The sequence below is a fragment of the Podarcis muralis genome, chromosome 2 (assembly GCF_964188315.1).
Source record: "Podarcis muralis chromosome 2, rPodMur119.hap1.1, whole genome shotgun sequence".
In the NCBI taxonomy this organism is placed as follows: domain Eukaryota; kingdom Metazoa; phylum Chordata; class Lepidosauria; order Squamata; family Lacertidae; genus Podarcis; species Podarcis muralis.
Window position 1 is genome coordinate 83,183,452 of NC_135656.1, and position 26,217 is coordinate 83,209,668.

At 44.4% G+C, this 26,217-nt stretch overlaps 1 protein-coding gene across 2 annotated transcripts in view; it reads left to right on the forward strand.

Annotated features, from left to right (window-relative positions):
• Window positions 1–6,113: 6,113 nt before the first annotated feature.
• Window positions 6,114–26,217, forward strand: part of SLC26A6 (solute carrier family 26 member 6) — a 32,642-nt gene continuing 12,538 nt past the window's right edge. The window contains exons 1-11 of one of the 2 annotated variants that reach the window (XM_028719158.2): window positions 6,114–6,237; window positions 12,331–12,505; window positions 14,506–14,645; window positions 15,474–15,584; window positions 16,582–16,757; window positions 17,563–17,727; window positions 20,924–21,076; window positions 22,231–22,313; window positions 23,240–23,387; window positions 24,682–24,795; window positions 25,798–25,875. In XM_028719158.2, coding sequence (XP_028574991.2) covers window positions 12,375–12,505; window positions 14,506–14,645; window positions 15,474–15,584; window positions 16,582–16,757; window positions 17,563–17,727; window positions 20,924–21,076; window positions 22,231–22,313; window positions 23,240–23,387; window positions 24,682–24,795; window positions 25,798–25,875 — 1,299 coding nt within the window. In that variant the 5' untranslated portion in view covers window positions 6,114–6,237; window positions 12,331–12,374. The remainder of the gene's footprint in view (window positions 6,238–12,330; window positions 12,506–14,505; window positions 14,646–15,473; window positions 15,585–16,581; window positions 16,758–17,562; window positions 17,728–20,923; window positions 21,077–22,230; window positions 22,314–23,239; window positions 23,388–24,681; window positions 24,796–25,797; window positions 25,876–26,217) is intronic. The other variant, XM_077924949.1, reaches the window with a different exon arrangement.

The following is a 26,217-nucleotide window of genomic DNA, read 5'->3' on the forward strand; positions in this document are numbered from 1 at the left end:
CTTCTTCATGGCTGCAGATGGAAATATTGGAAAACATCTACTAACTTAACCCTAGAGGCATGGTGGTGCGGAGGATGCCCCTAGCTGGGTGCCTTGCTTTGAACTTCTCATGGTCGTGTCTTTGTTTAATCCCACCTGGGACAAACACCTACGGGCATTTCCTTGACAATCTTTTTTTTAAAAAAATCTGAAGCAAGCTAGGTGCCCTCTTTATTCTCTGCTGCAGCAAAGGACAGCCTCCACAGAATGAGTCTAATGGGAACTGCCCCGAACAAAGAGAACCACAGTCATTTTATCCTGCAAACCGCCCTGAGATCTACTGATGAATGGTGGTATACACATTTAACAAATAAATAAATGATCGGAAATTGTTTGAACTACAGCCACGCACAGTTTACGTTTCCTTGTTCCCTGCTGATGCTTGCGTAGGTCTGGTTTCTTCTTCTGCTGTCTGCACATGCTCAATTACCCCCCTGCTGACTCATACCCTACTTTCTCGATTCCAAACAAAAGAACTTTGAGTAAGCAGTTACAATATGTTGCAATGTGAGGCCGACACATCTCACTTACCTCTAACCTTCCCTGTTCATATGTAACTGTTGGGTTCACACAAACAGTGGCAGGCATCTCACACTCCCCGTCTTCTCTTTTGCTTCAGGATGCTAGCAGAGTAGAATTGCGGAGCTGAAAGGGACCCGGGGGTCATCCAGCCCAAATTCCAGCAATGCAGGAATCTCAACAGCATCCACAGGAAGATGGAACACAAACTCTTATGGAGAAACTAAGCATCTTGGAGCGCTAAGAAACACAAAGACAGCTTTGAAACTGCATGGCCCATTCGGGGAACTGGAAAGGATGGTGTCCTCTCACCGCCACCTCCGCATGGCTCACTCTGGGAAAATTGGTTGAAACAGAGGGTGGAAGGCACTTACCTGATGTAACCAACTCTAAACCATTACACAGACCTGCATAATGTTTGACTACATCATTAAGATTGTTTATGCGTGGGATGTTTCTGTGGGGGGGTGGTAATATGGGGATTGTTTGTTATATGTATTTTTGAGGAACTGAAAAAGAAAGTTAAGCTTGTCAGCCAGCAGCCATAACAGCAGGTAAAGTCCAACTGGCAGTTCAGCTGCTGTAGGGTATAGGGTGCTGTAGGGTGCTGGCTTTGGGATGCCATTTGTCTACACGGGATTTGCACCTTCCTGATTGTGAAGAGGACCGAAAATTAGCTTTGAAGCAAGAGAACTCATGGGCGGGTAAGAAGAAAGAACCGACTGCAAGAAAGCAACCAAGAAAACTAGGCAGGCACAGGAGAGTGAAAGCATAAGTGATAAGACTGAAAGGTCTCTGGGTCCTTTTCTGCAAGGACCTCGTTTATAGCTTAATTGAGGGGTTGTGTCTCTCTTGCTTAAGTGGCAATTCAGCCTTGAACAAGCAGATAAGGAAAGGAGTGGTTTAATGGGAATCCAATAGCCAGTAACCGGATAGGAGGAGGGGAAGAACAAAGCCTAAAGTCTGCCTTGCTCTTGGCTCTAGCCATATTGCTATAGACATAAGACCTATCTGGTCCAGTGATCAGTTCTCACCGTGGCCAGCCAGGTGTCCAAGGGGAGCCCATAAGCAGGATCTGGGCACAAGAGCACTCTGCCCTACTGCACTTTCCAGCAACTGCTATTCAGAAGCATGCCACCTCTCACTGATGAGGTAGAACATACCCATCAGGGTTAGTAGCCCCTGATAATCTTATCCTATGAGAATTTGACTCATCCTCTTGTGAAGCCATCCAAGCTGCTGGTGACCCCCCCCCACTGTCTTTGTGGGACAACGTTCCATAATTTAGCTAGGTGCTGTGTGAAGTATTTCCTTTCATCAGTCCTGAATTGTCCAACGTTCAACTTTATTAGATGTCCAAAAATGAACAGCCTTATTTACTAATTTCACAGAATTTATACACTGCTTGATTGTACAAAAACAAACAAACTCAAAGAGAATAATACGGAATATATGACTTTGACCATTTTTGCTCCAATGTGTACAGTACAGTGATACCTTGGAGGCAGAATGCTTGGTTCCCGAACAAATTGGCTCCCGAACAATCGAAACCCGGAAGTGAGTGTTCTGGTTTTTGAACAATTTTCAAAAGCTGAATGTCCGGTGTAGCTTCCAATAGGCTGCAGGATGCTTGTGCGGCCAATCAGAAGCTGAGCTTTGGTTTTCGAATGGTTTCGGGAGTCAAACAGACTCCTGGAATGCATTCTGTTTGAGAACCAAAGTACGACTGTACTTGCCCTGGCAATCACCTCACGAGGAAGCTAGCCTGACGTATATTTGAACACTCATTTTTATTTATTTGTTTGTTAAATTTGTATCCTGCCCTTCATCCAAAAATCTCAGGGCGGTTCACTACATAAAAATACAAGATAAAAAACACAAAATACAAAATAAAAGCAAGAGCAAGAGCAAAACAAACCACGGTTAGCCACTGTGAGAGCAGAGAGATGGAAGAGATGAGCCTTTGGCTTGATCCTATAGGTCTATTACATTTTTAATGGTTGTGCACTAGATAAAAACTGCTTAGTAATGGAATTATGGAGAAAAACAGAATTTTGGGAGACTGGTAGTTGGCTGGAGGCTGTAGAATAATTCTTTTGATACCTTAAACAGAATAACTGCAAGCAAAGCTAACTATATAAAGCAGGGATGAGGGTCCTAGGATGCAAATACCATTGGCTCTGGCCAGCACTGCCAAAGGTCAGGAATGATGGGAGCTGTATCTGGAGGGCCATAGGTTTTGTGGTGTAAGAGGAGAGGCCAAAAAGAGTAAAGAGAATGGACCAGAGTTGTGGCACACAGAGACAAATAAAATCAGATGTTTTAATGACAGTGCCAAAACAGATATCAACAACATTCTCAACTCCCTGAGGAAAGCATGGCTCAGATTAGAAAAGCGTAGCACACAAGCTACTATCACAGCAATAAGACTTAAGACCAGTAGTTACAGAAGCAGCAGAAGCTTGATTTATAGGGATTAGAAGCCTGGCACCCACAAATTCATAACAATATGTTGTCATCATTCTAAAGATGACTCCACCCCCATAAGACTATTAAGTTCACAATCTGAAATTTCCTAATGGCATTGCTGCATGGGCTATATGAAGCACTGGAAAATCCCGTGATCGCTCTCATTGGCTTGACTGTATCACATTTGCATCTTGAGTGTGTGACCCAAGCTTTATTGTTGTCATTTAATTCATTTCCTACTGTAATAATCTAAAAATAACAAGGTGGCATGGCATGCTGTCCTCTGTTCAGCAACAGAGAACTTAACGAGACAAAAAAACAAAAACAAAACCCACCACAGTCCAACATCTGATCTTGTTATCAAGGTCATGGAGTACATAAAGGATTGAATTGCCATCTGCGATCTACAATTTCATAACAAGATAAGGAAGGTGATTGGGGCCTTCCATGTGTGTAACTCATAATAGCGTGGGCCACGATTCCACAGAAAAGAGCACACCGTGTTCTCCAGGGTTTGGCAAACACCAGCACTTGCCAATGGTTGCTGATTGTAGGACACATCTGCCAGGAGCATTTGCATTTCCAATGTGAGTCTCCTCAGATTCAATAACAGATTCAGTAACGGATACTAGAACAGAGACTGGTATCTTTATGTTATATGGTTTATTTATACACAGATGAGTTCAGATGCAAAAACATTTCAGCCAGACAACAGTACTAGAAGAGGACATGGAGCAGAGTCTGTGAGGTGTGTCGTCTGGGGAGTGGCTGTGGCCTGAGGGGAGTCCTGAAGGAGGGTTAGAGATGCCTAAAGATCAGCTTTGACCCCATGCCTGAGGCTGCCCACCTCTACCCGAGGCCTCTGAAGCCAAAGAAGAAGCCTTCAGATTCTAGCATGTTCTACTGCACTCAAGTCCTGCTTGTGAGCTTCCCATTGACCTATGATTGGCCACTGTGAGAACAATATACTGGACTAGATGGGCCTTTGGCCTGATCCAGCAGGGCTCTACTCATGAGGAGGAAAAGGGACAGAGAAGGAAGATGAGACTAATACAATTAAGGCACTCTGCTTCTGAATTCTCACTGGCTGATGTGAACATGGCCACACTGATGGAGCAGAGACGGTGGTAGTCACCCAGTTACTGACTTTCTGCTAATATTTCCAGTCACAATGATTTGTGGGGAAGAAGCACCTAGTCTTGCCATTCACTGCCTGATACCTGTGTCTAGAAGTGTGTTCCTCAAAAAATAAATAAATAAATTGGGTACAGTTTATATCCTTAGTTCATAGTTCGTTTATTTCCCACGGGTTATCCCAAGGAGACTTGGAAATAAAATGTTTTTAAAAGTATTTTTATTAAATGTTACCCATATAGCCCATATAACAAAATAGAACTTCCTGGAATAAACACATGAAACTAAACCAAATCAAACCAAGGCTGGCATTGGCTGTTATATTCATTCACAAGAAAAAAAATGATAAAACTGGTTACACAGATATTTGCAATGAGATACAGGCAGGTAAGTGCAGAGTAGCGTCATAAGAAAGGGGAGAACAGGTGTGTGGTGCACATGACTTTCAGGATATACAAAAACTTATACCTATAGCCAGTGTTTTTTTTTTTTTTTTTCTTAAACAAGGTTTCAGGGTACTCTCAATTTCCTACTTATATTGAAATACTTCCCCTCAATGAGGCCAAACTTAGATTCACAAAATGTTTAGGGGTATGCGTACCCCAGAAAAAAGCACTGCTCATAGCTGAAACCATCAGAGGCACAAGGTGTACCAGAAATAAAAGGCTCCATATTACACCAAGGGGAAAAAACCCAACCTATTCAATGTTACTTATCCCACATTTCTTGAGAAACTTCTAGAAGGGCAAATGTACCGGTAAATTTTCTTTTTTTATTTATCCAATAACATCCCACAATTTAAAAAAACTACAATAAAATATTTAATTAAAAATGCAGCAGCTGTGTTTTCGTTTTGTTTTTTAAATGAGAACCAAAGAAAACAAAAAAAAAGTCTCCTTAAGGGGCGCGTCTATTTAGCTTTTCTAGTATTGCTAAGAATGGCAACCGAGAACAGCACCAATCCATCTCTGAAGAAGAAACAGAAAATATCTTATTTTATAAAGGTAGGCTATAGTATAGGCAAATGAGAACGGTCATGCAGGATGGCCAAGTCTTTGGAGATGTAAATAAGCAAAGAATAGTGATTGCTTTAAGGGGGGGACGCAAAGACAAAGCCAGTTCATAATGAATTCTGGGTAGCATAAAATCCACAAGGGGCTTTGGGTAAAAAAAGGAAGAGTATTGAGTTAAATCCCCGTTGCTAAGGGTCAAAGGGTTATTTGAGGAATTTTAATGATCAAGGCCAGAGTTTATCTGAAGTTTGCTGGATGGTCAATCTATAATTGAAGGTCAAAAGCGTACCTGAAGTTTGGCTTATCAATTACTAGTCTAGAAATAATGGAATACATTTTGTGTAGGGAATATGCAAACATGACAAAATTGAGCGTCATAAAAGTTGAAACAAAAGTCATCCCACCACCTGATATCCCCACCTCTGCAGGTGAGCTTTCATACAGAACTGGGTAACATTTTGGACTTAAACAAAAGCTCTCCTTTTAAAATTTGTAGCAATAAATGTTTAAGAACTATTACTGTGTTAGATGCTTTAGATTTTAAGATTTACATGTTATTACAAGATGGATATGTTCAACAATTCTAACTTGCTAGGACAAAACCTAAACGGAATCTTGCTTTGTTGCAAACAGGCAATGATCTGGATCAGAAATGGCCACCATTTTATTGATTACAGATATAGGTGGATGTTTAGGATCAGAGTTTTCCTTCTCCTAGATGGGTTACATTCCCATGTCGATGAGCCCCACCTGCCCCTCAATTCCTTCTACAGCATGTTCATGTGTCCATTATATCTAGGTTCTCTTCTCGGGTCAATGAGTCCATCAGCTTGCTCACCCCATGGCTCAGATCCAGGAAGCCCAAGAGCCGCGCTTATGGTGAACGGAAACCCAGTGACCCCAGACATAGTGCAGTCAACTTAACTGCAAGGGAGCCAAGGAGGGAGTGGTGTCTCAAAGATCACCGTCAGGTATTAATAGTGAGCAAAGGGGAGCACACAGTTAGAGAGCCGTCCGGCCACAGCACACATTGCCAATCCTGCTGCCTTTTATCACACATCAGGTAAGAGGGTGATTCTTGGGATTCCCTTTCTAGCATTCCCCAGGGAAGGGAAGGAGGAGCTACTGGTACAGACAGAATGGAGTGAGTGTGTGTGTGTGTGTGTGTGTGAGAGAGAGAGAGAGAGAGAGAGGAGATTAGCTGCCATCTGAATGGCACAGCTATGCTGTCCTCCTCACTATACACATAAAATGCAAACTGTGAATATAACTAGTGTGGAAATTTGAAAACCTAGCTTTGGTTGCATACATGGTATCTCTAAATTATATTTGGAGCACATTTACCCCCTCAAAGTATTCTGGACACTGTAGTTTACTGTTCACTGTAGTTTCCAATTCCTAGCAACCCTGAACAAACTACAATGCCCAGGATTCTTTGAAGGAGGTGGAAAATGTGCTTCAAATGCGCTTTATAGGTGCAGTGCTTATATAGCCTTATAGAGGTACGCTCAACAGGAAACTGGGATTGGCTGAAGCTGAACACTTGGTGTAAAATCCAGCGAGCATGTTCAGTCCTGCTCATCGATCTGTTGGGGAGGGTTTGCCCCCTTAGTTCTCCCTCTCCCATCTCCTACTTCTTTTTTTTTTTGGGGGGGGGGGTTGTAATTCTTCAAACCAACTGCTTGAAGTTGCCCATCAGCAGTAAGTGCCTGCAAAGCAGACTGAGCAGGTGCACAGACCACAGTCTTTATTCTGGGGTGAGGTGCATTGGGTTATTATTTAAATTATAGTTCATCTATGTGTGTGTATGGGACGCGGGTGGCGCTGTGGGTAAAACCTCAGCGCCTAGGACTTGCCGATCGCATGGTCGGCGGTTTGAATCCCCGCGCCGGGGTGCGCTCCTGTCGTTCGGCCCAGCGCCTGCCAACCTAGCAGTTCGAAAGCACCCCCGGGTGCAAGTAGATAAATAGGGACCGCTTACCAGTGGGAAGGTAAACAGTGTTTCCGTGTGCTGCGCTGGCTCGCCAGATGCAGCTTTGTCACGCTGGCCACGTGACCCGGAAAGTGTCTCCGGACAGCGCTGGCCCCCGGCCTCTAGAGTGAGATGAGCGCACAACCCTAGAGTCTGTCAAGACTGGCCCGTACGGGCAGGGGTACCTTTACCTTTTATGTGTGTGTAGTGTTATAGGATGGGGCGTGTGGTTTGAATGATATGTTTTGGTCCCTCCAGACCTGGGATTCTATTACAGTAGATTGTAAATAAAACCAATATACCAGTTTTCACTGACCTTCATTCCAAGGAAAATGCTGGCACCCCGATGTCTCTCACCACTTAGAGATTGGGGTGCACATAACAATATTACCATATGTAAATTTTATGCAAATTTGTGTCCTTTTATGGAGATGTCTAGGTGGACTCCTAAAATAATGACTGAATGTGCTCCCTTTCAGCACCCTACTCCCCCTAAAAAATATTATTTTCCCCAATAGCACCATGTCAGTATTTGTAGACTAGTAAAAAAATTCTATGGTATAAATATAAACTTGCCAGATGAATTGTCACGGCTGACCACAAGTACTTCTGTGAATTGTGATTTGATCCAGATGGCTGAGAATTCTATTACATTTGGTGGCCAAAAGACCTGCAGGCTTAAGAGCAATGTAAGGCTATCTCATGTTGGCTTAAGCTTGGGGAAGCTAAGGATGATGCCATGAAAGACGAGCAATGGTGTTGTGCATTGTCAAAAATTGTGCTTGCTTACAACTTACCTTCCATGCACCCACAAGTTCCTGTGGTCTTTGGGGTCCAAATCCAAATGGGGTAGATGGGGTGCCTGGGACCACCAAAGATTCCCCACATTGTCCTGGTCCTATATTGCATTTTGTGGTATCGGAACCTTTCCCTGTTGTCAGAGGAATCCTCCAGTGTAATTTTTTTGCTACATTTATCAGGGCCAAACAAGATATGGGGTCAAATACTCCTTTGCATCAGAGGGCTTGTCCACACTTCTGCTTGTCCCATGCCTTAAAAGCACAGGGATGAGCGGTTTTCCTCCTTTCCCAGGGAAAACCTGCTCTTTAGCGATAAATTAGAACAATCATCAATCTGAAGGAAACCCAAATTGCCATTTTTTTTTTCTGACTGAGCACTGAAGAGCAGTTTCCCCAGGGGAACGCAACATGACAAGAGGAAGTGTGGATAAGGCCTAATCTGCATGTTTTTAAAAAGGGAATATCTTCCTTTGAGGGTGCTAATAATTAACAGGCTCAGAGCAGACACAAGGAGGGGATTTAGCCCCTTTCCCCACTGCGGGGCTCTTAAGAAAATCCCTCTTCTGAAGCTGATATTTGCAATGGGAGTAAATCACCAAATCTCATTCATTACCAGTCTCCTCCCTCCCGCTCTAGCTGGTGCTTTTTTCATTATTCAGACCCTGCACATTGGATGGAAAATGCATTTAACGTGCCCTGCAATTTCTCCTTGTAATAGTACCTAGTGGAGAGTCATTACACATATCCTTGCGTGCCTGCCTTTATGTAGTGCGGTTCCACTTGCCTGTGTCCTCAAGTGCCCAGGGAGGTTTCCAAAATGGCTAATGCCTGCAGTCCAGAGTCTAACTTTAGGGCATTTCAAGTTATACCTTTTCACTTGTTCCTTCAGTCAACACCTAGACTTGTCCTTAAATGGCATCTAGTTGGCCAGGGAGGCATGTCCTCAATTGCATCCTCTTGAGGAGGAAATAAAATCTTAGTTAATGCCACCTTTATACCCAATTATAGAGCTCAGCTTGGAGGGACAAGGAGTTGTTAGAGAGGGGGGGCAGGGGCTAGCTAGGGCATTAACTGAGATCATTTTCTCATGAGTTTCTCTGCAAGGTAGTACAATGGCTATATGGCTGACTTGGTTTAAGTTTTAGTTTTGCTTTGTTTACTCCCAATGAAACAGATAGGCTGCAGGACCTTCTCGGTAGTGGCACCCGCCCTCCCTTCAGATGTGAAGGAAATAAGCAGCTATCCTATCTTTAAAAGACATCTGAAGGCAGCCCTGTTTAGGGAAGTTTTTAATATTTAATGCTGTATTGTTTTTAACACTCGATTGGGAGTCACCCAGAGTGGCTGGGGAAACTCAGCCAGAAGGGCGGGGTATAAATATTATTATTATTATTATTATTATTATTATTATTATTATTATTATTATCTGAAGGCAGCCCTTTTTAGGGAAGTTTTTAATGTTTGATGTTTTATCGTGTTTTTAATATTCTGTTGGGAGCCGCCCAGAGTGGCTGGGGAAACCCAGCCAGATGGGCGGGGTATAAATATGTTGTTGTTGTTGTTGTTGTTGTTGTTGTTGTTGTTGTTGTTCACACCATACATCTAAAGCACATTTCCTCTTGAAAAAGAGTTCCCAGGACTCTTAGGGAGAGGTGCTTTAAATGTATGGTGTGTACACAGCCCTAGGATCACTACTAAGACTCATTACAAACAATCATTTCACAACACTTTTACGAGCAATAAAAATTTCGGCACAACAAGTCATATATGCTATCAGAGTCTTCTTAAGTTATAACATTGTTAAATCATAAAACTAGCCCATAGGCTGCAAGATGAAGGTGTTCGCTTCTGTGCACCGATCTGAGTACCACAATTAACAGAATACCCTTATGAATTCTCCATCGTGCGAGGAAAAAGCAGTCTCTTAAAAAGACAACTCTAGTGTCAAATCTTCCACTCTTTAGAGAGCCCGATTCCTTTGTAAATATGAACAATGCTTTTAAAATATGCATTCAATTTCATATTGGAAATGTGCATCATCATTTTATAGTTCCCATAAAGTAAACCTCAGATGGTTATAGATACTCAGCAGGGCAGGCCGTTCCAAGTCAGCCTATGCATGAAATGATAAAGGCATATAACGAGTTACTGAACTTTGTGCTGTTAATTAAAAACATTATAAAAAATGTGCACGCCAGGGAATACTACTTGTACTCGCAAACTGCAGAGCAATAAATATGTTCTTAGCTGTGCTGCACCTAAAGAACTGCACAACAGTTCTGAAGAGAAAACAACACTGCAGCCTCTTACATAGAAGCACATAAGAAACTGCCCTATACTGAGGCAGACCATTCATCCATCTAGGTCAGTATTGTCTACTCTGACTGGTAGCAGGTCTCTGGGTTTCTGACCCTAACTCTACCTGGAGATGCCAGGCTTTGAACGTGGGACCTGATCTTCTGCCATTGAGCTACAGCCCTTCTCCTACAGCAGCACCATCTTCATCTTCTGAAGATTCTTGAATTTATATATGTATTGGATTTAAAACTGTTTCCATATATATAATTGGTTGTATATGTTTTATTCCTTCGAGATGTTTTGTACAATATGGTTAAAACAAGGGTAGGCTTTGCTGCCACAGACTGACCATCCAAACACTGAGTGCCCACACAGCAATTGTATATGAATGAATATAATTGATATAACAGTAGGCAACTAGGCATTCTAGATGCCTGATGTTTGGCCATTGCTGCCAGCCTATGATCTTTCTGGGGGCCGGGGGCCTTAAATCTGCCCAGAGGAAGACTTTCACTTTGTTCTGGCATGGGGAACCTCTTTGGCTACAGCTCCCATAAGCCCAAGCCAGCATGGCCAATGATCTGGATGATGAGAGTTGTGGTTCAGCAACATCTGAAGGGCCACAGTTTCCCCAATCCTTTCCCTTCCCTCCTCAAACTTGAGTTGCTGCTTCCTCCCTTAACACTTGTGCTGAACTATATGGGCTCATGCGCCTGCTCTGTTTCGCCAGCTCAGGAAATGGTCAGGCCTTCAGTAGCCTTCAGACATCCGATAACTGGTTATCAAATCAAATCAAATACCCCCCCCCTTTTTTTAAAGATGATCTTTATTGAATTTTTAGTTACATACTATACATACACATACATTATGTTTCACATTTGTTCTTGGTCTCCCAAGCGAATCCTCCTTCCTCCTTCCAGCTTTTTTATGTTGTCTTTAACATTTCGCATTGTCTTTGTCCATTTTATATATAATTGTTCTTCAATTTTTTCCATAAAATGTCTGTAAACAAATAAATCTTTCTATATATATGCAATTATTGTTGTCTGTCTATATTCATTTACAAATATTATTGGATAATAATATCAAAATGAATTAAAAATGTATATTAGGTCTATTGTTGAACAATATTTGCAAATCAAATACCTTTATTGGCATCGCAGTATAAAGCATTTCAGGTCACTGGGATAATTAAAAGGACAAGGGTGAAGCTGTCAAGGGTCATAAGGTCACACTGTGGTCGTGTGCACTTAGATATCCTGCTTCGCCCTGTCTGTTCCCCAAAAGGATGGTTCATTGGGAACCCTTTCAGGTAAAATTGTGACTAAAAAGGAAGCTACTAAAACAGTAATATCTTTGTCCCGATCTGCCAGAGGAAACCTCATTTGACTTCTTCTCAGAGTTATAGGCAAGAGGTCCAACATTTTGCTCAGCATCAGATAACTGGTTACAGTGGTACCTCGGGTTAAGAACTTAATTCATTCTGGAGGTCCGTTCTTAACCTGAAATTGTTCTTAACCTGGGGTACCACTTTAGCTAATGGAGCCTCCTGCTGCTGCCGTGCGATTTCTGTTCTCATCCTGAAGCAAGGTTCTTAATCCAAGGTACTATTTCTGGGTTAGCGGAGTCTGTAACCTGAAACGTCTGTAACCCGAGGTACCACTGTATTATCTTTATTTTAAAGAGGTTGTGTTATTTCATTCTTGCATGACATGAGTTGCCCACAATTTCATATAACAGGAACCTCTACATTCCGTTTATGTTGTTTGTGGACTAGATGATCCTTCCAAACTCTACAATTCTATGATTCTACAATTCCTATCATCCTGACGACCATTGACCATGTTGGCTGCAGCCTTTGGGTATTAAAGGCCCAAGTGTTGGAGCACTTAGGTGAAACAGCCCAGTGCCGTCACCACCACAGATGGGCCACAGGTTCCACATCCTTGGCCTATACTGTGTTTATTTTAAATGCTCTATTCCCAGGCCCATTTAAAAGAAAATGTGTGGCAGAATCCAAGATTGCAAAGTTCTCAGAGTGGCAGGTGGTCTTAATGGCCCTCTTGCTTCCTTCCCCTCTTCCTAGCCTCAGAGTGAGTCCATAAAGCAGGTGGCATTATTGCCAAGGAGATGAAAGAAAACGAAGTGTCGTGCCGCTCCAGGGCCGAGCATCATACATTGACTGAGGCTGAACTAGAGACGATTGGCCTGAGAAATGAGGCTCCTTCAACCTCTCTCTCTACCAAGATCCAGAAGATAAGGTATGATGTTTCTATAGCTCACTAAAGGGACTTTTTGGGAAGGCTGTAGAGCACCTTGTGGAACTTGCAAGCCCTGAATTTGTATACATACCAATACATTGAAAGCACATGACTTCCCCCAAAGAATTATGGGAACAGTAGTTCAGCCTAACAGAGCCACAACTCCAAACACTATAGTTCCCAGGAACCTTTGGGATAAGTTGTGTGCTTTAAATGTATGGGATCTACACAGCCTGAAAAGAAGAATGACTTGATTAGAAACCAGGAGGACCATAGACCAGTGCTCCAGTCACTTCCATTGGTTTATCCTTCTTTCTCTTTCTACTTCTGATGCTTGTGTGACAAAATGTGACAAAAATAAAATAAAATGTGTGCTGTTGCTTATAGAGCCAAAAATGCCACCACCACTCAAAAAGGAGTTATTTGGGGATTACCCAAGGTTTACTAAAAGCTTTTCAAAAGAAAAAGCCTTAAGGGGCAGGAAACCACCCAAAGGGCTAATGACAGCTAAGTATGGTAGTTACAGAACGCTGACTGTTGGGTGGGGGAAATAGATTGAAAACTCGGTGGAGGGGGTATGGAATGGAGCATCATGGAGGAGGGTGTGACTGGCTGGCTGGCTGGCTGGCTGACTGACTGACACAATGAACAACAGCACTCCATGCTGCAACATTTTGTCATGGATCCCACTAGTTTCCCTTAAAAGAAAAAAAACCCTCAATGCATGTTCTTGTCACAGAGAACACGCATCAGACAAGATATTGCCCTTCTAATGTCATTCCACTTAGGGTTGCAGTGAATGTGTGGTGCGGGTAGTGGAGGGCATTGCATGTTCCCTTTGTAACAAAACCTTCTTTCCCATGGAATAATGGCATTTTGTGAGAAAGGGCTTTAGACGGACCATCTCCTTGATATGCAAGCTTTCCTTATGCAATGTCTTTTTCTGTGGGCAAAGATGTGAGACTCTCTTCTGCAGTCACAAGTGATACAGACCTCAAAGGACTATATTATGCGCCTATGAAGTGTACCTTTGAAGTGGCTCAAAGTCATGTACACTAACCCTGAAAATGGAGGGTGCTGTGCTCTTTTGCTTCTACCACTTTAGAGATTTTAATCTTTGGGTTTTAGCCAGTTCCTTCCACCAATTACCAGTCAGAAGGCCTGTGGGAGAGCTTCAAGTCCAGAGCCTCCCCTCCCAAGCCCTGCTGAACTCCTGGCCAAGTCCCTGAACCGAAAGGGGCAGGAAGAGCTAGAGACTGTGCTTTGCACATGAGTAGTTTAGCGGTAGGTGGGGCAGTCCCACCTCCTTCATTGCCTCCTTTAGCCTCCACATCTGCCCAAATGTTACAGATGTGGAATTTGGTCCCTTCTGTCTCTGAAGGAGACACCTGCTGGCTAACAGTCATTGTTAGGCACTGGTGGTGGTTACTCGTGAGTAACCAGGCAGGACTCCGACCTGTCTTTTACAGGTTTATTGGTGCAAACTATTTACAGTGCAGAACCACAGAGTTCATGTCCGTCTTAGTCACTTGCAGATTCCAGGAGTGGCCCCTTCTGGTTTCTCTCCCAACATAAGAACTTAGACACCCCAAATCTCCACCTCCCCTCCTTACATTTCACCCCTCTGCGGAAGCTGGGCAACGGAAACGGCGTCTGCCTTCTGGCCAGCCGGGCTAGATGAGGCGCTTGGGCTCTCAGTATCATCTCCGAGCCCTCCATTCACTTGGCTGACCCCTTCCACCTCTGCTCCACTGGAGGTGTGGCTTTCCCTACCGCTGGAGAAGCGTGGGAGGCTCTCTGTATCTCTCTGCCTCCCTCCCCTGTTCTGATGGCAGTTCCCTGACAGTCATGACCTGACAGTCATGTTCTTGCAAGAAGAGGCATGCCCAAGATAGGACGAGGTATTTTTGACGTCCCAGTTCTTCCATTGCTGGGCCACAGTGCAATTTGAAGACCAAACTTCCCTCTCAGACATGCCTTTTTGCACTTTTCCCTCACAGATGCTCAGTTTCGACTGCAAAGTCCTTGCTGTTCAAGTTCTTCCCCATCCTGAAATGGCTACCGCGGTACCCAGTGAAGGATTGGCTGCTAGGGGACATCATCTCAGGATTCAGTGTAGGAATCATGCATCTCCCTCAGGGTAAGCTTTCAGGGAGCCAGTTGTCAACCTTGTACCCCACAAGGCCATTAATGACAGCCCTGACTGTCATCCATTTCTTCCCCTGTTCTTGGAGAGCAAAGAGCCTCCTTGAGGTTTTGTGGCCCTTCTGTGTTTCACTCTTAAGTGGACAGGTCCTTGTCTGTGTACCTGGCATAGGTGTGCCATTGACACCAGATTAACAAGAGGCCATGTCTTTCTGCTATATTGTGCTGAACTTTCACAAACATTGGAGGAGCTGCCAGATACCAAAACACTACTGGACAGGGAACCCAAATGAAAACATGCTTCCAATTTAAGTTACTGTTGGAAATACGGCCTTGAGGACCTTGGGGAAAACAAAGCTTTGGCTATAAAAGCTAGATGAGGAGAAGGGGATGTAGGTGAAGGGTGCAGTCTGGAATTTCTGAGACAGACTCGTACTTATTTATCAGCCTTGTTGCATTTCTATCCCACATTTTTCTCCAAGGTGGCGTGTATGGGCGCCACCCCTCATTTAAACCGAACCACAATCTTGTGAGGTAGGTGCGGGTGAGGGTCAGCGACCGGCCCACGGCCACCCAGTGAGCTTTGTGGCTGAATGGGGGATTTGAACCCTGCTTCTCCCAGACTCCTAGTCTGACACTGTAACCACTAAACCATGCTGGGAAGTAGCAGGAGGCCATGTAAGTTGCCTGCATACATAGGTTTGGTGGGTGGATAAAACTACAGCACGTCTGAGTGGGGTGCCTGGGATACAATAGAGCCTGCATTCTAAGCAAGGGTACCAAGCACTGGCTGCGTATTAACACCCGCCTTTATTTTGCCCAGGTTTGGCCTATGCGCTTCTAGCAGGGCTGCCTCCCGTCATCGGCTTGTATTCAGCCTTCTATCCCGTCCTGCTGTATTTCTTCTTTGGGACCTCCAGGCACATCTCTGTGGGTGAGCAGGGGATGCTGGGAGAAGAGGCCTTCTGGGATCTGCGCAGGAGTTCAGTTTTTATTGAAAGACTACAGTAAAAACAAAGCAGAGAGGGAAAATAGAAAAGGGAAAGCGTAAAAAAAAGGTGTAAGAAGAAGAAGATGGAAGAGAAGAGGAAAATATAGGAAAATACAAAACCCTCTGTCTAGGTTATAGCTTTATTCTTCATCCACACCAAGGGAGATAAGACATCCCAACATCTCACCTGGGGGCTTCCCCCTCTTCCCCAGCCTCCTAACCTGGGAGATCCTCTCTGCCCTGCCTCTCATCTTCCATCCATCACAGAACATAAATATAGATAAGAGTTAACGAAAAAGAACAGGGTTTAAAAATCATAGAGGAAAAAAGATTTTTAAAAGAGATAAGAGAATTTTTTTAAAAGGAAATAATGACTTCTGATTTTCCACTTGGCAGTATTGTATACGCATCTTCAAATTAATTTAAGTTGGCTTAATTGCCTCTTGCCCTGCTTCACAAGACTCATTTGCTATCTCGAACCAGGTGACTGGTAAGGGGACAAGCCCTCTTTGTTCAAAAAGGGCCTTCTCGGTAGTGGCACCTGCCCTGTGGAACACCCTCCCATCAGATGTCAAGGAAATAAACAACTATCTGACTTTTAGAAGACATCTGAAGGCAGCCCTGTTTGGGGAAATTTTTAATGTTTGATGGTTTATCGCTTTATTATTATTATTATTATTATTATTATTATTATTATTATTATTCTGATTCTGTTATCATCATCATCAAAATACTCTTAAAGGCAGGAAGCTGGGATCTTCTTCCTCTGGCCCTAAATTGTGATCCTTTGGCACCCAATGCAAATCCTGCCATCTTGGTGATGTGGGTGGATAAGCAAAGCCAACTGAGCTTGTGACAAAAGAGGACTGGATTCTTGTGGGGATGCAAGGTTGGACAGGTAGCTGATCTCTTGGCCCAAACCTCTATCTCCTCCTCACAGGCCCATTTGCTATCATCTCTGTGATGATCGGGAGTGTGACAGATTCACTGGAACCAAGCGGAAAGTACATGGAGACGGTTAACGGCTCGAATATCACAGTTGTCAATGAGACTCTGAGGGATGCTGCCAGAGTGGAACTGGTGGGTGCACTCGCTTTCTTGGTCGGCATATTTCAGGTGAGTGGTGGGACCCCAAAGTGTGCATGTTCTCTCTCAACAATAACAAAGGAGGCAGGAATGAATGAATCTGTCAATTATGTCTCAGCTCATCATTTTTACAGCCTTAAGCTCAGTCCAGCCTATTTCCCCATTAGATTGTGATTATTGTACAGTGGTACCTCGGGTTAAGTACTTAATTCGTTCTGGAGGTCCGTTCTTAACCTGAAACTGTTCTTAACCTGAAGCACCACTTTAGCTAATGGGGCCTCCTGCTGCTGCCGTGCCGCCGGAGCACGATTTCTGTTCTCATCCTGAAGCAAAGTTCTTAACCCGAGGTAATATTTCTGGGTTAGTGGAGTCTGTAACCTGAAGCGTATTTAACCTGAAGCGTATGTAACCCGAGGTACCACTGTAAATATATTTTATAAGTTCACACACAAGGTTGTGTACATTTCCATGCATATTTCTTCTAATATGTTTGGTTTTGTTTGTAATTTTCCCTAATATAATGCACTTTTTCTAGTCTAGCAACATTGTCTAGCTCATTGTCTACCCCTGTTCTAAAGTCTCAGGTTTTTCTCCTGCAACCTGACAGGCTTTTAAATAAGCCTTTATGTTTGGCCCCATCTCACAGGGACAGAAATGGTTGATCTTATGTTCTGTATTCTGTCCTGGGTCTCTGGCAAGTCCCAGCAGGCTTCATAGCAAGATACCTCTGCAATACCCCCCCAGATCTACTGTGTCCCACAGGGAGATTTCTGGAAGGGAGCTGTGTGTGAGAGACAACATGAGGCTCTTATTCCCCCTGCTTTCTTTTTTTTAGATTGCCCTTGGTCTGCTTCAGTTTGGGTTTGTGGCCACCTACCTTTCTGAGCCCTTGGTGCGGGGCTACACCACAGCGGCCTCTATCCAAGTGCTGATCTCCCAGCTGAAATACGTCTTTGGGGTGACTGTGAAGGAGTATGCAGGGCCATTGTCAATAATCTATGTAAGTACAGTTGGGCCCGGGAAAGGGCAGGTTTAGGCTAGAGAGGAGTCGGTGGAGGAGTTTGAAATCTTTTGGAGCTGGAAGCTATCTTAAAGGTAAAGGTAAAGGTACCCCTGCCCTTGCGGGCCAGTCGTGACCGACTCTGGGGTTGCGTGCTCATCTCGCTTAAGAGGCCAGGAGCCAGCACTGTCCGAGGACACTTCCGGGTCACGTGGCCAGCATGACAAAGCTGCTCTGGCGAGCCAGCACCAGCGCAGCACACGGAAACGCTGTTTACCTTCCCGCTATAAAGCGGTACCTATTTATCTACTTGCACTTAAGAGTGCTTTCAAACTGCTAGGTGGGCAGGAGCTGGGACCGAAAGACAGGAGCTCACCCCGCTGAGAGGATTCAAATCGCCGACCATGTGATCGGCAAGTCCTAGGCACTGAGGTTTTACCCACAGTGCCACCCGTGTCCCTTGGAAGCTATCTTAGCAACATGCTAGATGTAAAGTCAACATTAAAGGTAAAGGGACCCCTGACCATTAGGTCCAGTCGCGGACGACTCTGGGGTTGCGGTGCTCATCTCGCTTTATTGGCCAAGGGAGCCGGCGTATAGCTTCCGGGTCATGTGGCCAGCATGACTAAGCTGCTTCCGGCAAACCAGAGCAGCGCATGGAAACGCCATTTACCTTCCCGCTGGAGCGGTACCTATTTATCCACTTGCACTTCGTGCTTTCGAACTGCTAGGTTGGCAGGAGCTGGGACCGAGCAATGGGAGCTCACCTCGTTGCGGGGATTCGAACCGCCGACCTTCTGATCGGCAAGCCCTAGGATCTGTAGTTTAACCCACAGCACCACCTGCGTCCCTAAAAGTCAACATTACGGAGGCTATTAATATGCATGTTTGTTTGTTGTTTGTTGGGCAGGTTTACCAAACAGCAGCCACTGTAGCATGTAGAAAAGGAGAGTTAAACCCTCCTCCCCACTTGCTGTGAGGTCCAAACAACAATAGTCTCCAGTGCTTTTTTTCTGGCGGTACGCAGGGGTACGCATACCCCTAAACATTTTGTGAATCTTTGTACATTTGTTCATTTGCTATATTTATTTTTCCCAATTTGAACTATAAAATGGTGATTTTCTTGAGTCAAAATGAGAGTACCCTTAAACTTTTTTTTTTTAGGAAAAAAAGCACTGATCGTCTCCCCGAGGCTGCTACTTGCATTGGGAGAGGAAACCCCCAAGGGTGCCAATGACTCCTGACCTTTCTTAACCATGTTCCACATGACATTTTTATACATGCTTGTTCCTCTAGCTTGTGTGAATGAACCCATTCTCTCATGCCACAGAGAGGTTCAGAAAACACAATCTAAACCCCCGGAAGCCACATGAGGGAAGACAGTAGCCTCCTCTTGATGTCACAGGGCTGCATTTGCTGGGACAAGGATAGAGCAGGGCGAGGGAGGGTGAGGTCAGGAGAGCAGCAGGTTGGCCTCCACTGCCCTGGAGCTACCCCACCCTCAGAGCCACCTTGCTCTGCCCATCCCATCATGGCAAGTGCAGTGCCACAGCTTCCAGGAGGATGCCAGTGCCTTCCCTTGTGTGGCTTCCAGGGATTCGGATTGTGTTTTCTGAATCACTAGGTATGTCTGGCATGTGTAATAAATCCCAATATAAAGATTCCATGCTATTTTAAGCGCACACAAATCCATACATGCCAAATGCACCTGTTTCCCATTTTCTGGTATGCAGCTTTGGTAAATCACTACCCCAGTTACTCTCCGCTTTGCCTCTTTTAGGGGGATTTTGGATGCTTGATTTTATTTTACTTTTTGAAAACGTTATTGGTGTGAGCATGCATACTGTAGAAGAGCTCTCCCACCCCACCATCACTACCAGCTCCCCATAACTCCCTATAAAGACTGTAAATGTTTCTGAAAATGTCTGTGGCGCAGTGGTTCTATAAAAGGCACACTTAGATTCACTGTGAGGTTAACAATTCTTAAGCCGTGAAGGAAGGAAGCTGTTGTGGTCTGTTTACTAATAAATAGCTTTGCTTCCATATTCATGGCAGGACAGCCTATTTCTGAGAAAATGAATACAACAGTCAGAGAAGAACCAAGGAAGGCCAGAGAGGGGTCAGACAGAGAGGGCTCCTCCACAATTCTGCTTGTCCAGCACCCATAAAGTTCAGGTCCAATAAATTTTCTGCTTGTCCTGAGCTTCCTTGGCACGGGTCTGAGCAGTTTTGCTTTGCCCCACAGCTTTCCCCTGGGAAACATGATCTTTACTGCTGAATCGAAACAAATGGCAATCTATGGATTGGTCTGATTCAGCAGTAAACCACAGGTTTTCATGGGGGGGAGTGGCAATAGGGAGGTGAGGTGTGGACAAGGCCTTGGTATGGGAATGGGGGTAAAACATGAAGCATCCCTATTTTCTCCTGCGGAATGTTGATGCTGTCAGGAGATTGCCACTGACAATGGTTGCAAAGTGTGCCCACAGCAGAGAAAGTCTCATGGAAACGTAATTTACAGCAAAGATCAACTGGGGATTGAAGAGAATCACTTCACTTTAAGGGACAAGTGTCGGCTCCTTTGTTTTCTTTTGTCTGCAGTCCTTTAATATGCCTCCTTTCTGGCCCAATGGACCCACAGGAAGGCATATAAAAGATTTTAGAATACTAAAACTGTTCCTCCGTTGGCTTTTATGCATGCCATGCTATGAAGAATAACCGCCATTGATCGCGGGCATGGCTCTTTTTATTGCTGTTGCTTAGTGTTTTTCCTTGCAAATATACCGTATATTTTTATTCTTTAAAGATGGGATATAAACAATAAACAATCATTCAAACCAATTGAAATATAAGGAGGACAAACCAAGAAAGCAGCATTAAAAATGGAAACCTGCCACAATAAAAGAGATCAGCATGTGTGTATCAAAGGAGGGTCATTCACAAACCATAGTGTTACCATTACCATTTTGCTAAGCATTAGCAAAATTCCAGGGGTCTTGACAGTAAGCCGTGGTTTGAGGCACAGCAGAAATGGTGGTATCTTTAAGAAATATGGTTTATTTACACATATTTATCCCCGAGTTAAGGTGAAGGGAGCGCAGAACATTACACTGCATTGGGGTCTCTGGTTGCTCCTCTCACGTTTCCTCCGTGCTCACTCTTTCACGATTACTTCCCCTGCTTTGCGCCTCCCCTACAGACCTTTTTGGAAGTTTGCTCAAAATTGCCAAATACCAATGTGGGCACCTTGGTCACTTCTCTGGTCGCCATGATTTCGATCCTGCTTGTGAAGCTGCTCAATGACAAAATTGGCAAGAAGCTTCCGATCCCAATCCCCATCGAGCTTCTCACGGTAATTTATTCTCTGTATTTCTAGGATTTCTACCCTGTCCCTCTATTTTTTTTAAAAAAAATAGCATGGTGAGCTCACAAACAGTAAATTAGCAAGAAACAACAATGTAGTAGCTATTAAATCATCCTTAGAACTCTCCCCGCAAAATGAATGGGATTTATTTAATCATGTTTAACAATTATAAGGAAGACTAACAAACTAAAACAACAAAATGGCAGGAGCTAAGTTCTTATTAAAAAGCAGTATTTTAATAAGGACCACTGAAATGAAAGCACTTTTTGCTGCTTAGCCAGAAGTGAGTAACAAAAGGGCCAAGCATATCTCTCTTCGGAGGTGACTCTAGGTTTGGGGGCTGCAACCAAGAAGGCTGTGTCTGAAGTAGCTGTGCCTAACCTGGTGCCCTCCAGATGTTTTGGACTACAACTCCCAACAGCCTCAGCCTGCTGATGAGAGTGGGAGTCCAAAACATCTGGAGGGTACCAGGTTTGGGGGTGGGTCCAAAGCGCCTACCTGCTCTCCCCTAACAAATATGCTACAAACCTTTACCTTTCACTAGACCAGAGCATCCCATCTACCTTTGGGTGGGAATTGCTCATATTTACTCATGGATCTGCCAATAGGAGTTGACTTGTGACCTTTGGAAATCAGAAACGAGAAGCAGAAGAGGTGACAGTTCTTAAGATCATTCATATTTGTACAAAACCAGAATACTGCACAGGCAAATCACACTGGCCTTATACCGGTATATACAGTATATACACATATTTCTTCTGATTCCTCACATTTGCACAAACTCAGAAAAATGCACAGGCAGATTTACCACTGCCCGACTGTGATTTTGCACACTTATTGGGTGGGGATTTTTTTTTTTAAGGCATGCACATGGCTACCTGCACAAATGTCCTGTTGGTCTCTACTAGGCATAATAGAATCAACAAATTAGAAGGCAAGGACAAACACAAAAGGGAATGGCTACCGGCATGAATGAGAAAGATCAAAGTTGATCCTTTGAATCCTTTGATTTGAATTTGAATTCAAATGCATGTGAGTGTGGACTACTCTGGTCGAATTTGAATGGGGGGAAAGTGGATGAACATATAAACAATGCTCAGATGTGGCCAAGTCCTTCCTCTCACCCTGCCACCTGTTTTCAGATTATTATATCCACAGTGATCTCCTACTTTGCCAAGCTGAATGACAATTTTGGGATTAGCATCGTGGGTGAAATCCCCAGCGGGTGAGTCACTCTGGCTGCTTCCCATAACCACCTTAGGACATGCAATTTTTCTCTTGCTGGGTGTTGATGGGGAGATGAAGCTCTCTTGCTAGCTCTGCTGTTTTCAGAAGTTTAGGTGGTGGTGTCCTGGGAGAGGGAATTTGGAGTCTCTCCTGACAGAGAGATGCATCTTCACTTTGTAGCTACAATTGATTGCTAAAGATGCACCTGTTTTCCCTGGCCTTTGACAGCTGGAAAATATTTTTTAGACCTACTCCAATATTCTAATTTATGGTACTGTTGTTTTAAATATTTGTTGGCTTTCTTGTTTGTTTTAAGAGGATATTAATTTTGTAACCCACTCAGGGACCTCATGGTGAAAATGTATAATAAGGGTTCATCCACACTTTCACTTGATCATATTGTGCACTGGTTAATTTATCTGGGTCTGAGAGCTTGCAAAAAGCTGTTATTACCCATTTTGGCTCACATAGTTTGGAATCAAACCATGCAGGCACAGACATGGGCCTCAAAGTGCTTTGGAAGAGGTGACAATTGGCAGGTCTTGTGAAGCCCTGTGCAATGGGCTTTGCAGGCACTACCAATCAACTGATCAGTGGCACCAGCAAAACACAATTTGGCTGAGCTAAACCTTTTCCTGCCCCACTCCTGACGCCAAATATATGACATTAGATGCAAGGGTATGGCTTGGCCAAAATGACCTCTCGGGCCAGATGGGGGAGGCCGGTTAGCCCATGACCCAGAGGTTCCTTACCCCTGGGCCCAGTGAAACTAAACTGAGCTCCATTTCCTGCCCCCTCAACCCACACCCATCTCCAGGTAGAGAAGAATAGCTTAGGGAGGCATTAAGCTTTTCCTCACTCGCCTTGCCTTGTGTTGTCTGTGGACCAGAAGTGCCTCACTGCGTCTGTGTTTCCTTGTTGCAGGATGAGACCCCCTCAGGCCCCCCAAGTACACTATTTTGAGAAGGTGGTAGGAAATGCCTTTGCCATCGCGATGGTTAGCTACGTTATTGCTATCTCGCTCGGCAAGATCTTTGCTCTCAAGCATGGCTACAAAGTGGACAGCAACCAGGTAAGGAGGCTCTGGCCGTTATCTGGCTCCCTGGTTTTCATTACTTTCACCTTTACCCTGTCGCTGCTTTGTGTTCTCTGCCTTTGCTTCTGTTATGTTTTTCCTGGAGAGGGGTGGAGGAAGCGGGCACTGTAGAGCTGTGAAGAACGGTGAGAGCGCTTCAGGAGAACCTTCTTCCTGAGGGTTTGCTGAGCACAGGTGTTGCTTCACATGTGGCTTATCTTGCATTTTCAGGATATGATTATCAGGAATTCATGACTAAGGTAATAAGCTGAAACTGATTTATGACCAGCATTCTGCTGAGTCAGTATGAGTCAGTACAATTGATAAGTTCAGCCAGTGAAGTAATGCGGTTTTGAGCGATTGGATCATTGGACTTCCCTTTGTGTTGGCTAGGATTATTGCATTACTTACTTGCATTGCTTACTTTACTTACTTCAGACTTACGTTGTTGCTTACATTACTTGCTTCAGACACAAACCTTCATTTATTATGGACTGGCTTTTCTTTCTGTCTTGTCCTACACTGGTCTTCAACTGGCAGGTTAGGACCCGCTAATGGGTCGCAGCCTGATCCTAGGTGGGCTGCAGCAGGAGACATACCACCATGCAAATATATGCCAAATGATTAAGAAATGGGTCTCCTAATGCATGTTTGGGTTGAAAGTGAGGCCTGAGTCTCACTGAGCTTGAAAACTACTGTTGTGCTACAATATTGTTATTGCATTTGCATGACACATTTTCTTTGTGTCAGATTTGGATTGATCTGTAGGTGCTTCCTTCTGGATGAAGTTGGGCTCCCTGACCCATCTTATCATCTGTTTTAATTTACCGTTGGATAGTTGAGTACTTATGATACAAGTGGGTCTTCAGTTTGGGGAGCATCCATATATTCTGCCTGTCAGTCCCAGGTTGGCCATTTATACACCACCAAAGGTGAGGAAACCAAAGAAAAGACCAAACAGGCTGCAGGTGTGCATAAAATTTGCAGATCTTAAACTATATGCATTGATGCACACTTAGAAATGATTGTATTAATTTTGGACAGAAATGCAGCATATCCCATGACCTGTGTGCCTGCTCAGTCTCTGGTCCGGGTGCTGTTGACGGGCATCTTCAAGGCCTGTGTTTGGTCCTTGATCTTTACATTGGCTTTGGGCCAGGCAGCCCTTAAAAGAGCAGGCTGCACAATAGGAACATCCTAGTCAATCCTTATGAGTTTCCCTGTGTAATGTGAAACTGGACCACAGAGCCATGCAGACTCTCAGCCCTTCTCCATGGTATGTCTCTTGCAGGAGCTGATAGCCTTGGGGCTCAGTAACTTCGTGGGCAGTTTTTTCCAATGTTACAGCATCAGCTGCTCAATGTCCCGCTCCCTTGTGCAGGAGAGCACTGGAGGCAACAGCCAGGTACGTCCCCAATGTAAGATGTCATCTTTTTTTCTGGTAGGAGCAGGTAGCAGTTTCTAAATCTAGCTGTTGAGCATTGGAGCCGGGGTTGCAGAGAGAGCTCACTTGGAGCTAATGGAACCGCATCCTGGGCCAAGTTAGGTAACTAGGATTTGTCGTCCCTCTCTTGCGTCAAATGCCTAGTTCAAATCTCCCTCTCCCTGCCATTATTTTCACAGAACATAGAGCACAAATGACTTGATGTGCTGAGGATGGTTTGGCTATCCATTCACAGGGAACCGTATCCAGTCTGAGGGCAAGGCATGAGCCTAGGGGTGCCTCCAGACCATGGGTAGGCAAACTAAGGCCCGGGGGCCGGATGCGGCCCATTCGCCTTCTAAATCCAGCCTGCAGCGTGTTTTTACATGAGAAGAATGTGTCCTTTTATTTAAAATGTATCTCTGGGTTATTTGTGGGACATAGGAATTCGTTCATATAGTCCGGCCCCCGACAAGGTCTGAGGGACAGTGAACTGGCCCCCTGCTGAAAAAGTTTGCTGACCCCTGCTCCAGACTGTCAAATGTTTTTCAGGAGGGATTACAGCACCTTCTGGGAAACATGGCTTTGCACAACTAAAGTGGGTTAAAGCGCTCTTTCACTCCAGTGCAACAAAGCCCCCCCCCCCTTTAAAAAAAAAAAGAAGCAGTCCTTTTTCCCAATTGGAAAAGCAAGGGGGAAATGCACTGGGTGAATGATTCATGGGAACGGGGTATAAACACCCTGCAAGCAAATCAGGATGAATGCTCAGTAAAGACCAGGCATAGTCTAACCTCCATGTCAGCCTTGTGCAATCCAAACAGGAGGAATGTTCAATAAGTCTGGAGGAGCTCTAGGCTTTTCACAAGGAAAGCGAATGGAATGTCGTCAGAAAGGGAGGGTGAATGTGTGTGCATTGGGGGGGTTCTTGCTCTTTTCTACTCCAACCAGCCTTGCACTTATTCATCTCTATGCTCTCCTCTGCAGGTGGCTGCCCTGGTCTCCTGTCTCATCCTCCTAGTGACCATCTTGAAGATTGGGGCACTTTTTGAACAGCTGCCCAAGGTACTTTAAACAAACTTGGTGCTCTCAGTCTTTGGCTACAATCCTCAACACACAGGAGTAAGCTCAACAGGACTTACTTCTGTGTAAACATGCATAGGAGTATACTGTTTGTTTCATTTTACCTGTTGGTGGGATTAACTATTGGGGCAGGGGGTGTCTTTATATGTGCCAGCGCCATATGTATCTAGCTTGTGAAAGACAGCAGCAGCAGAGAGGCACATAGAATATTGAAGAAAACTATCATTTAAGCACAAGACTAAACAGCCGCATCTCCCTTTGAAGACTTCACAACTATGCGATAAAAGTCTCTTCAAACTGACACTTTTCTGTTGTTTTCTGTGT